The sequence below is a fragment of the Oreochromis niloticus genome, linkage group LG8 (genome assembly GCF_001858045.2).
Source record: "Oreochromis niloticus isolate F11D_XX linkage group LG8, O_niloticus_UMD_NMBU, whole genome shotgun sequence".
Taxonomy (NCBI): domain Eukaryota; kingdom Metazoa; phylum Chordata; class Actinopteri; order Cichliformes; family Cichlidae; genus Oreochromis; species Oreochromis niloticus.
In genome coordinates this window covers 19,274,446-19,287,650 of record NC_031973.2, presented here as the reverse complement: position 1 = coordinate 19,287,650, position 13,205 = coordinate 19,274,446, and the positions used below count along the sequence as shown (strand labels likewise).

The 13,205-nt window shown below is 39.7% G+C and overlaps 1 protein-coding gene across 4 annotated transcripts in view; it reads right to left on the bottom strand.

Moving 5' to 3' along the window:
* rhbdl1 (rhomboid, veinlet-like 1 (Drosophila)) overlaps positions 1 to 13,205 on the bottom strand; it is a 63,096-nt gene that overhangs the window by 6,346 nt on the left and 43,545 nt on the right. For all 4 annotated transcript variants that reach the window (XM_025909956.1, XM_025909957.1, XM_005448233.4 and 1 more), the window contains one exon: positions 1,125 to 1,225. In XM_025909956.1, the coding sequence (XP_025765741.1) occupies positions 1,125 to 1,225 (101 nt within the window). The remainder of the gene's footprint in view (positions 1 to 1,124; positions 1,226 to 13,205) is intronic.

Genomic DNA, 13,205 nt, shown 5'->3' with positions numbered 1-13,205 from the left:
CTCTTCTTTCCAGTCTAAAATTATTAAAATTATTCATGTGGTTTGCTAAATTCTTTACACACAACTTAAAATAAATAAAACTATTTTTACCTACAAATACTTAGAGGTACACTAGAATAAGTGGGTAACAAGTCGTGTTTTTAGTGAAAACAAGGAAATAATTAGTAATAATAAGTAGTATAAAGGTAATTTGAAGTAACTTCTGGGTATTTTACAGGAAAGAAGAGAAATAATACTGTAAATAATTTTAAAAGCTGCATAAGTTTGTGATTTTAAGCATTGTATAACTTATGGAGTTTCTTAACGTTTCCACTTACAGGTATTTTACAGGAATGCAAACACAAATTATACTGTAAATAATTTTAAGCACATTGTGTCTCCTTTCCTGTAAAATATCTGGAAGTTAGGCAAGGTTGAGCCACTCCATTAGAGAGCCCACGCCCTGAAAAGTACAACGGAAGTTTGGGAAATATTGTTTGTCTTTCCAGTAAATTACCAGGAAATTATGCAGTACTGCAAATCACTTACAGAACAATTTGTGTCTCCATTCCTTAATCACGCACTACTTAAAATTCCTTACACGCGACTTAACTTTACAGTATAATTTAGTGCTATCAGCGTTAATCTCGTTAAAATGACGTTAGCGCCATAACCGCATTAATGCAGCAAATCTCCATTAGCGAGTTAGCGCAGATCATCCGTGTGTGGGGCTGCATGGTGTCATCGCATTAGCACGGTTAGCTCGTTAACGTGTTGACGCTATCCAGCCCCACACACAGGGCGATCTACGCTAAAAATGGCGTTAACGTCATTTTAACGAGATTAACGCTGACAGCACTAGTATAATTTTTCCTTTGTTTCCTGTAAAAAACTGACTTGTTACCTCCTTATTCTAGTGTACCTTTAGGTAAGTCAAGATAAATATAATTAGAATGTAATTTCAAGTAAAATACATTGAAATTCCATTTAATTAGAGGAGAATTATACCATTGTTCACGGGCTAGCATTTTCTAAACAAAACAGTGAAGTCCACACTGTTGGTCTGTTCTGACATTTTGTCCCAACCAAAAACCGTTTTCAGACATAACAATGGAAGTGATGATGATGATGATGATTGCAGTTACCATGACGACATTGGCCAGATGCGCTGAGCACAGAGCGTAGACCCCCCCGGAGCCCCCCACCACTGGAGCACGCATGTCGGTGATGGACACTGTCAGCGAGCCTGCACAGACAGAGAGAGAGAAGCATATTAGGAGTGTAGATGTGAGAGAGCGCACACAATGCAAACAGAGAGTGTGTTTTGTGTGTTTTAGTGAAAGAGAAAAAAAAAACCAAAGGCAGCGTCAGTTTGCTCATCACGCAGCAGCACAAGTCACCTTCCTCACAGCATTTTTCCAACAGTCTCAGTGTTAAAATCACAACGCTCACAGGGGCTGTGCTACATCAGCCGACCTTCACGTGCCCTTTTATATTAAATCCATGGCCCACTCCTAAATATGTACACACACACACACTCAGGCAGGTTTGCGTGCAGTCTGCTAAAACTGATTACATAAAAACGTAGAGGGCTGAAAAGTAATGTTTCCTAATTGGACTTTCCTTCGGGAGGCTGATGTCTGATCAAAGCAGGGCCGGAAGAACATAGCGAAACCTTGCCGAGGAGGATAATGTCCAATTTGTGTGCTCTAAATGCTTTGTGTTAAATTCATGAGCGACGTCTAATCTGGGACGTGCAGATATGGAAAGAAGCCAAATGTGTCTAAAACGATCGTTTAAAGGTAAAAAAACAGAGTGGCAGTGACAGAGGGAAGAGCATAATGGCACAACACCGAGTGACTGCACACTTACGTAACGGCCACAGAATATGTTTTGACTTGTAACAGCAGGTGTAAATGATAAAATTAACAATGGCTGAATGCCATTCGCTGGCTCACGGTCACGCTGCTGTGGCTTAGTGGGACAAAAACGGGATTATTTACACCTGCACTTTTCCTACTATGACACGTCAAAACGCCTGCTATGAAGAGGCTCATTTACCAACAAGCTGGGATCCAGCAGCAGTTATTTGGTGCCTTGTAATTTACTCCTTTGGAGTGGAGCGCTTAAAGCCACTGTGCGCACAGGTGTCTTCAATTACTGTGAACCTCGGGTCAGGTTTGGCAGAGCAGCGTTTAAAATGATGTGATGTCGTCTGAGTGTACGGCCTTATAACAATTACGGTGATGTAACCTGTCCCATCCCTTACAGGTGCATTTCAAGGAGCTGTCACTCACGCCCACCCCGGATCCATGTTTAGAAGAGGTCTGATCAGGCAACAGGAGTCAAAGCACACGTGTGGGTGAGCTAGAGCTGTGTGGCAGCTTTAACCTTCACCCTGCCTCGTGATCTGTTTAAATGGGAGCATTTTTCTACAGTCACGGACTTTTCGACTATTAATTAAATGGAGAAAAAGCGCCACTTACATAAAACACAACATGTCTTGCGGTAAAATTACATAATTCTCTTGGCCTCTCACTTGCCCTATGAAATAAGGATTTGCACCTACTGAGGCTTTATTTTGGTAGGCAACATGCAACAGTTAAAAAAAATGTAAAGATCTATTTATAAAGCAATTCTGAGATCAGTCAAAGCTTCTGTACATGAGAGATGAAGATATAGTCTGTAGCTAATTAGCAGACATATTCTGCACTAATAGAGGTTGTTCTGGCTCGCACCACAACTAGGGAACCTTGCAGCTGCTTTTATTGTTACTTTTCAAGTACATGAGAAACTTTGAGTGTTTATGATGTACAATCACAGGCCAACTTATTAGAAACACCTGTTTAACTGCCACACACATTTAAACAATCACTTCGAAGCAACACGTTTAGGCATGCAGAAATGATGCTGAACGTGGCGTGGGATGGTCTGAGTATTTCGGAAACTACTGATCTACTGGAACTTTCCCAGACAACCATCTCCATAGTTTTCAGAGAATGGGTTGAAAAAGAGAAAATATCCATCGAGCAGCTGTACTCTGTGTGAATATCTAGTTGATACCTTGTTATAACCAAGTTATGCACACGAGCATCTTTGAACCTTGAAGCAGATGAGCTACAGCAGTAGGAGACCACAAAGGCTTGCTACTCCTGTCAGCTAAGAACAGGAAACTGTAGCTACTATTCAGATGATCCCATCAAAATCGGCTGCTAGAAGACTGGAAACAAAATTGCTTGGTCTGATGAGTCTTTTGCTGAAAGATCTTGTTTTCTGGGGTCAGAATTCGGAGCAAACAACATGGTCTGAAACACCCTGCCTTGCTTTGCATTGTAATGGTGTTGGAAGTACTTTCTTACCAATCTGAAGCAATTGTGTGACGCTTTAATGTCAATATGGAACAAAATCTGAGCAATGTTTCCAGCACCTTGTTGAATCTGTGCAAGGAAGAATTATGGCAGTTTTGAAGGCAAAAAGAGGGTCCAACGTCATGTTAGCAAGTTGTACCTAACAAAGGGTCCAGTTAGTGTAAGTGAACAGTTATTCTATCAAATGTAGCACTGGCAACTGGCATTTAAAAAACAAAGAAACAAACAATAACCTGTAAATACTGGCAAGGCATTAGTCATGTAAACACAGCTCCTATAATTAGCTTTACAAAAAGCAAAACCCAGAGAATCAAGTGACAGGAAATACGATGAAATAAATCCCACGGTTTGTGTTTAGTCCTGTTCCTTTGTCATCTGTCTCTTTCCTCCTCTCTTCTGTCATCTCTTTCCCCTCACCAGCCGGTGTTGGAAAATGGCTGCCCCTCACTGAGCTCTAACAAAGGTCTCTTCCTTTAAACACAGGATTCTTCCTACCCAAACATCGCCAAGTGTTTGATCGACGGGGATCATCTTTTCATTGCTTTTCATCTGCTTCTAATATTGTAGGATCTTCCCCTTAGAACATAAAATGCCTTGCTGACTGTTGCTCTGACATGTGAGACACATTTCTCGACACCAGAAAAAGTTGAGCTCATTCTGCACCGCTACACGAGCTCGAATGCTTGTGGGCTGCGCACCATGTTCACACTGTCCCTAAGGATGCGTTTTGAGAGCCGTGCCTTCAAACAATGTGACAGCGAACTTGACAGTGCAACATTTTGCTATATGAGTTGAATGCCAAGGCGAATGAATGTTTGTTCACAAAAAAATAAGAACCAAAGCAGCCAAAACACAACACAAAATCACATTTACAGTATTACGGTGTTTAAAAGGTATAACTGTATAATTGTTGTGAGAAAAAAGGATTGCTGTGACGCTATGAAGTAGGACAGAATTCCAGGCTGGAGAAATCACTGTGGCGGTTTGCTCGCGAGGACGACGTTAGCCCCTGTTAATTATGCAAATGAGCTGATAAGGGAAGCGGAGAGGGCTGATAAAACAACACAGCTTCTTTTTAATCACAGCTGGGATTTGCTGGAGTTGTGATCTCAGATCTATAATGCATGTTGGAAGATTCACATTCTGTATGTGTGTGTATGCACGCACACTGGGACCGCACAGAGTAAACACGGTCTTAAAGAACGACTTGTCAGCCCGTGGTGCTGGTGATGATCGTGGAAAGACAGATGGTAATCAGAATGTGTTCCTGAGCCATTCATCTCTCTTCGCTCTGACACCTATGGGCTATTTCATGTGGATTTATGGCGCATATGAAGGTTGGTGCTTCAGAAAAAGATTTGAGAAGATTCACAGTGGCCCATTTTTTGTAGCTCCACCAAATTGCAATTACACAGTGTAGCATACAGTATGTGGTCTCTGATCTCTTCAAAGTAAAGAAAAAAAATTGATTTGGAGCAACTTCAGCAGCATCAACTTCTGAGTTCCCCTTTTCCGCTTCTTTTGGGACTTTCCTGCAGTTAATTTATTACTTCCATGCATTAGAGCCGGGTGATATATTGATATGAGAGATATCATCTGGGATTTTAGTTATGCTAATGCAATTGTGGTTAAATGTAGTCTTTTATCGGCCTTTGAATTTCAGTTTAGTTAACAGATTCCAATCCATTTCCATGCCTGCCTGCAATTATAGCTGGAAGCATTGTATTTTCCAGTTGCTCTGTTATCCATCCCATTTTTTAAGGAATTCGGAGGAAATGTTTTTTTTTCAAAAACACATTTGTACCCAATGTCGACTATAGAGTCAGGAATGAGTTGGTTAGATTATAAAGTCTAACAGTCAAGGTCACTGTGACCTCACAAAATACCTCAAGAATTCATACATTCATTCAAATAGTTACACAAATGTGTATTAGATAATGAGGAAAAGTTTACATCTGAAAAGTCAACTTCTCTGTAGTGATGTGTGCTGCTGGGTTGGATATAAAGGATCCACATTTTAGAAGCTGTAGCATGTTTGCAGCCACATCCTTAATTCAAACTAATAGGTTAAAATAGTTAACTAAAACTAACACAGAGGAACAGTCAGAAAACTAACTCAAACTGAACTGAATTAAAAAGAAAACTTCAAAATTAAACAAAAATAAAATAGTGCTGGTCAGATCTTGTGCACCTCTCAAGCTTACTGCTCATCCTCAGCTAATTCTTTGCTAGCAATCTGGTTGAGACGCTCTGTTCAACAGACTTTAATACAGGAAAAATCAAATACGCAGGGGCCAGAATTAGTAATCAGTTTGTTGGTCCTGCGAACTATCAGTGCACCTGACTCAAAGACCTTTTCCTCCACATAGTCGTCATTTATATACTGCTTGCTACAAAGCCTAGCATTGCGGCTAACTAGTGGAATCTTCCTTTCAGTGCAGCTAGTTAGCGATGAAGAAGCACTTGCTACTTAAGAGGGAGATTAAGTGGATAGTGCACATCCCCTTTAGACTGTTTAGTTTTGCTATTTTCCAACTACTGATATGCTGTTAATAATTAGCTAAATTGAACTAACTTATGGCTATTAGGCAACCAACCAAACCAGTGATGTCACATCATGTACTTGCAGAAGATGGCGCTACATGTGCTCCAAAAACTTGAAGTGTAAACACTCTTTTCTTAAATCCAGCTTCACAGACAGTGTTAAATCTGTGACAGTGTCATATAATTTATTTTCTAATATCTTGAAGTGGTTGCTCAACTTTAAGTTGCACTGCTTTCGAGAAATCACTTTACCTTACAGAAAATATTGTTTACATATCCAACAGAAAATATGAATTTGGGTCATATTTCTGTCACCTAACAGATGTAAAGTACAATATTCACTCTCTCTTAAGGGGAATTATTGGCCCTTTAACATCTAAGTGCTTAGTTACTTCAGCCAAATATGACTGGTTGCAGTTTACTGCTAGGCTGATATCAGGTCGGCTAGTGTCAGCGCTTTTATGATTTGCATGCAGTAAAACCCAAAAGTTAAAAGTAATAAGTTACATCTCTTCATAGTTGTAGGGATTGCAGAGAAGGTATCCTCAGTGGATTCATTACTATCAGCAAAACCTAATATATGTGACCTCAAAGGATCCAAAATGAATGTCAAAATACAGCTGGGAACAGCTTTATGAGCAGAGCAGTTCGCTGACTTGCTGACTCCAGTCCAGATCACCTCATCTGAGGAGACACTCAGGGATGTGACACCAGCATCTGCAGGTGAGGAAGAGGAAACAACTTGGGACCTCCGGCTCGGAGGAAGAGCAGAGCCCCACAGGGAGGATACGAACTGCTATCTCCTCCTGCTCACCCGGCTTTGGTGAGAGGCTTCTGAATACAGTATGAATACTGAACAAGCGCATCATGTGGGCTCTTCTGCCTCAGGGGATTTAAGATTTAGGATTCTCGCACTCAGCAGGAGCTGAGACGTGAGGTGTGCGATTAGTTCAGCAGTGAGCCGACACTTTCCATCTCAAGCACATGATATTTATTGGCGCCGTCATCAACATCCTCAAATCTTTTTGTGAGCTTGCAACATCCTCAAGTCAACTGCAATGTAGACAGTAAAAATGATGCATTTTATAGAGTGTATAGGTCAACTACACACTCAGGGCTATACTCTGTCTGCTGCAGAGAACTGAGCCTCTCTGTCAAACCATACATGGATACTCCAGGCTGCCCTTAAGCAATGGGTCAAATTGGGATTTCCAGTCTCTATGGGACAAGGTATAGACAAGTGGCGGTAAGGTGATCGCAGGCCAGAGTTTGACAGTGCCTGAGGCTGCGCTGCTGTGTAGCCAGTAAAATAGAGGCTGCGCCTGAGTACAGTAAGTGTTCTAACCTTGAAAAATACGGAGAAACATGACACGAGGCTCTTCTGTGTCTGCTATGTGGCCAACTATCAACCGTGGCTACTTCAACTAGTTATTTCATAGCTAAAGCAGTTAAGGAGAACATTTTATTAAATGGATGTTTAAAAGGCAGGCTAATGGTTGTAGATAGTTTAGGTTAAAACTGAGATAGTGAGGGTTCAAGAGGGAACAGCATGACAAATTTAACAAACGCTTTCTGAAAAAAAAGAGTTTTTGACTGTTTTTTTCAGATAGTCTGCTTTAACTGATTTTTTTTTCATCACCTATGAAGTGGAACAAGATGATTAGCATATACAACCTATGCTCGCCTGGGCAGCTGATAGTGGAAGCATTTTACAGTCCTGTGAAAAAGAACGTTTCCAAGGGACTTTATACACTTTATACACTCCTGTTAATACCCAAATGCATCCTTACTGGATCCTTACTGGATGCATTTGTGTACCCTTAAGAGGGTAATTCAGAGGGTTGCACCCAGGTAACTGATCATCAATAAGTGTGAGCACCTATATAAAAGCAAACGCTTTGGCAGTTTGCTGGTCTGCAGCTTTAATACTACAATTTTGCCATGAGTGGACGTCTCAGTAAACTCACCGCAAAGTCAGACGGTGCAATGCTCAGAGAAACTGCAAAAATCTTCTGAGACTCTACATGTGTTATTTAGCATGTGAAATGTTAAAGTTTATAACAGTACAATTAGAAAAAGAAGTCAGCCGTGTTTAGAAAGGTTTTTGCAAAGTTGCATCTGAACAAACCACAAGACTCCTGGAAGAACATCCATCATAGCATATCAGCACAAACACAGCATATAATCTGTCAAGCACGGTGGTGGAGGGGTGATGATTTGGGTTCGAGGAGCATGAACTCCTCTGTATGCCAAAGTACTCTAGAGTCAAATGTGAGCCTGAGATTGGAGGTGCAACAGGACAATGATCTCAAGCATAGCAGCAAAACTACAACAGAATGACTGAAAAAGAAAGAAATCAGAGGGTTGCAATGATCCAGTCAAAGTCTAGTTCTCAACCTGACTGAAATGATGTGGTGGGACCTCAATGAACTCAAAATAACTGATATGTTGTGTTTAGTTTCAACACAACTAGTGAAAACCAAACACAGCACATCAGCATATTGTACAGAGACAGGGTCAAAGAGACTGACAACGTGATACAGAAAACAGTTTCCTCAAGTTATTTTTAAAGGTTGTTCTACAAACTCCTGAATTATGAGGTGCACTCTATTTTTCACATAACTGTAACTATTCATCCAGCAAATACTAAAGACTCAATATTCCAAAACCCCAAAAAATGTCCAGTATTGTATTTTCTTCTCATCTTTGTTTGGATTTCATCAACTCTTGAGGGAAATATCTGGTTTCTCAACTGCTTTAAGCTCCGCGTTTACCGGATAATCACTCTGGGTGTTATAGCTATCGGGTCAGGCACATTACAGTCTGGCTTTAGCAGTTTTTCCACTGGAAACCGTATCGATGAGAGTGGACCAGACCAGCAAAGCTTCAGGCCATGGGACCAAAATAATGAGCTAAAAGACTCTAAAGCCCAGAGGAGAAGCGCAGAGTTTGGCGATTTATCTGTGGGTGTTTCAGTATGTGTCACAACTGTCACTTTAAGGTTGGTTATCTGAGTCTTTCCTAATAGAAAAATATTGACTACTGCAGATTAAAAAACCAAAACAAAACAAAAAGAAAAAAAAAGAAAAACTGATGCCGCATTAAAGATGATTTCCATTCAGGAATGTAAAGTACGGCTGAAAACATTAATATGGATTGAGATGCATTTCTAGGTTGGTCAGCCAATAAATTACTCAGGAGAGGACAATTAAAGGATAATAAGTGTTTATTTATTCAGGTGACTGAGTCAGTAAAGAGCACAGAGAAATCTGTTGCTATTCACTGTTCCAGTCTGCCAGTTTAAGTTCAAAAGAAAGACGACCTGAAATATATTTTCAATACATTTCATTGTGAGACATTACAGAATTTGAGAGAAACGGTTAACTTGATAAAAATGTTCAATTACTTAAAATGGAAAGAAGCTTCCACTTAAAGTATCAGGCAGGAAAACATCTCCTCACTGATGCTGTTAGACTGTTAGCTTTTAGGTTTGCTCTATGTGTACACAGTCACCTCAGACATCCTGTATGCATTAAATCTTGTGGCTCTGCACAGAGATGTGCTGTAGTCAGCATCTCTGCATCACAGGGCTGCCCGTGTTGGCTAATAAACTGAAGAAATGCCAGATCAGATTTATTTACTAAGCACAAATAAGAAGAGGGTAGATTGATGGAAAGAATGAGTGCATGAGGAATGGTGCCACAGTCAGGCTGCAATCATGCAATCAGATCTGCAGGTTCTACCTCAGTGTGCTGCCATTTAAATTTTCTGCTGTCCATTTAGAAGAGTTCCTGTTAAAAGAGCTAATCACGATGCTGCTGCTTGTACCTGCTGTTTGAATAGGAATCAGATTAAGTAACAAATACATAGGAGCGCACTGTTTGTGAAATGTGCGTGGATTATTTTGTTTCGCCGGGTTTGTTTGGGTTAAAAACATTATCGTGTAAATATGAATGCAATTATAAACAAAAAACACCACCATACATAGACAAAGCTGCACATATGGTGATGGCGTTAGATCTTTTAGGATGACATTATTTCACACCATACTGAATGAACTCATGTGAAAGAATAAAACTGCCAAAAATGTCATGTCTGTAATTAATATGCAAGGGCCTCAAATAATAATGTTCAAAATCTGCTCAAGTTACTGGTGTAGTAAAATAAAAAATACATAAATTCTAATCTTAGCAGGTCTTAAAATGGGTTTAATATAACATCAGATGACCAACAACACGTGACTTATTATACTATCATTATTTATTAAACAACAGTTAAGCCAAAATGCAGAAGCGGTGTGTGAAAAACTACATCTTAAGAGCAAATGGAGTTGCTTAACTGATCATCAGCAAGTGTGAGCACTTCTATAAAAGCAGCAGGTTTGGCAGTTTGCTGCTTTGGAGCATTCAGGTTTGTGTTAACACAATGCCAAGGATGAAAGATAGTGATTTCAGAAAAGTAACTGTTGCTGCCCAGTAGTCTTGGAGGGGTTACAAGGCCATTGGCGAACAATCTGAAGCCCATCATTCTACAGTGAGACAGATTATTTACAAGTGGAAACCATTCAAGACAGTTGCCAGTCTTCCCAGGAGTGGAAATCCTAGCAAATTCATTCAAAGGTCAGACGGTGCAATGTTCAGCTCTTCTCTAAAAAGAACGTGGCAGCATTGCTCAGGTTTGCAAAGCTGCCTCTAAACAAATTCCAGAACAGTTTTCTTTGGGCAGACGAGACCAAAGTGGAGCTATTTGGTCATAATGCACAGATCCACAGTTGGTGAGAAACAGCATATTGGCCCAAACGCCTCATTCCAAAGTATTTTAGAGTCAGATGTGAGGCTAAAACTGGGCTCAATGAACAATTAATCAATGGCCAAATGGAAATGGCGCAGTCAAAATTCTGTGGCAGGACTTTAAGATAGCTGTGCATAAACAAACACCTGCAAACATCAATGAACTAAAACAATGATTCAAAGAACAGCGGGCCAAAATGCCTTCAAAATGATGCGAGAGACTGATAAAAAATCAAAATAAATAGTGCTCAAGTTAGTGCACCTAAAGGTGCTTCTACAGGCTAATGAATCATGATACAGTGGTGTCAAAAAGTGTTTGGCCCCTTGCTGTTTTCCTACTGTTTTGGATATTTGTCACACTTACATGTTTCAGATCATCAAACAAATGTTAATATTGGACAAAGATAACCTGAGTAAATACAAAATGCAGTTTTTAAAATGATGATTTCATTGATTAAGGGAGAAAAGTTATCCGAACCTACCTGGTCCTGTGTGAAAAAGTAATTGCCCCTCTTGTTAAATCATGAACTGTGATTAATAATAGTAATAATAATAATAATAATAATAATAACCACAATTACTGCAATCACTTAACACACCCAGGTCTGATTACTAGCAGACCTGTTGAAATCACTTAAATATAACCTGTCTGACAAAGTGAAGCAGGCATTTCTAAGGCTTTGGGACTCCAGTAAACCACAGTGAGACCACCATTATACCCAAATGGAAAAAACTTGGAACAGCGGTGAACCTTCCCACAAGTGGCTGGCCAACCAAAATTACTCCAAGAGTACTTAGACAACTCATCCAGGAGGTCACAAAAGACCAGAGAACAACATCTAAGGAACTGCAGGCCTCCCTTACATCAGTTAAGGTCATGATTCATGATTCAACAATAAGAAAGAGACTGAGCAACAAGGGCATCCATGGGAGAGATCAAGGACAAAACCTATGCTGACCAAAAGGAACACAAAGGCTCTTCTCACATTTGCCAAAAAACATCTTGATGATCCCCAAGACATCTGGGAAAATATTCTGTGGACTGATGAGACAAAAAGTTAAACCTTTTTTAAGGTTTGAGTCCCGTTACATCTGACATAAAACTAACACAGGAATGTCATACCAACAGTAAAATATGGCGGTGGTAGTGTGATGGCCTGGGGTTGTTTGCTGCCTCAGGACCTGGAAGACGTGCTGTGGTAAATGCAACCATGAATTCTGCTGTCTACCAAAACATCCTGAAGGAGAATATCAGCCTATCTGTTTGTGACCTCCAGCTGAAGGGCACTTGGGTTCTGCAGCAGGACAATGATCCAAAACACACCAGCAAGTCCACGTCTGAATGGCTTAAGAAAAATAAAATAAAGACTTTGGAGTGGCCTAGTCAATATCGTGACCTGAATCTGATTGAGATGCTGTGGCACGACCTTAAAAAGGCGGTCCATGCTCGAAAACCCTCCAATGTAGTTGAATTACAACATTTCTGCAAAGATGAATGGGCCAAAATTCCTCCACAGGGCTGTAAAAGACTCATTGCCAGTTATCGCAAACGCTTAAGTGAAGTTGTTGCTGCTAAGGGGGGCCCAGCCAGTTAATATGTTTAGGGGGCAATCACTTTTTCACCAGGGCAGATTTTTCTCCCCTTAATAATAAACACTTTCATTTAGGAGCTGCTTTTGTTTTCACTAGTGATATCTTTGTCTAATTTTTGCATTTACTTGACAATCTGAAACATTTAAGTCTGAAAAACATACAAAAAATAAGAAATCAGGAAGTAGGCAAACACTTTTCACATCACTCTATACTTAGTGTTTCACGCTGCTTCTGCATTTAGGCTTTTTTAAAATAAAATTTATTACATCAGAAGTTGTTGCTTATCGGAGGTTGTATTTACCTGCCTTTAAAAACAAGTAAGGAACAGATGATATGTAAAAACTGTAAAACCTGAGAGAGGTTGTGACTTCATAGTCATACTGATCTGTGTAAGGGCCAAAAAAGCAATTACTTTGTAATCATTTTAGAATGAACTGATCAATTCATCTATTACTGGTGAGAAAATATTGACCAATACATCAGCATATATATCAATGCTCAATTCTATAGCCAACAGCCCAATATGCACTTTAAAAATATATAAAAATACTAATTAATCATGAACTCTGTAAAGGCATTTAATAAGTAAAGATGCTTTCAGCATAAAAAACAAAAGCAAACATCCTCATTAATGAAAAGACTTTAACAAAAAAGATTACAACAAAGTATAAATTATATAAATAGCTGTGAAATGGATCTGTAGTAACAGCTCAACTGATTAACTATGCATTAGCTTTATCCATAATGCACAAGACATAATATCTGATTCAATTTGATTGTAAGACGTCTTTCTATAGGTCTGATACATGAGCACAGAGTTTGATAGTGGCTGGACTAAAAATAAGTAAATGTCTGGGTGACTAAGCTGGAGGCAGGCTATATGTCACACGGCCTTTTGTCTACTTTACAGTCTGAAAAGCTCATAGCTTCA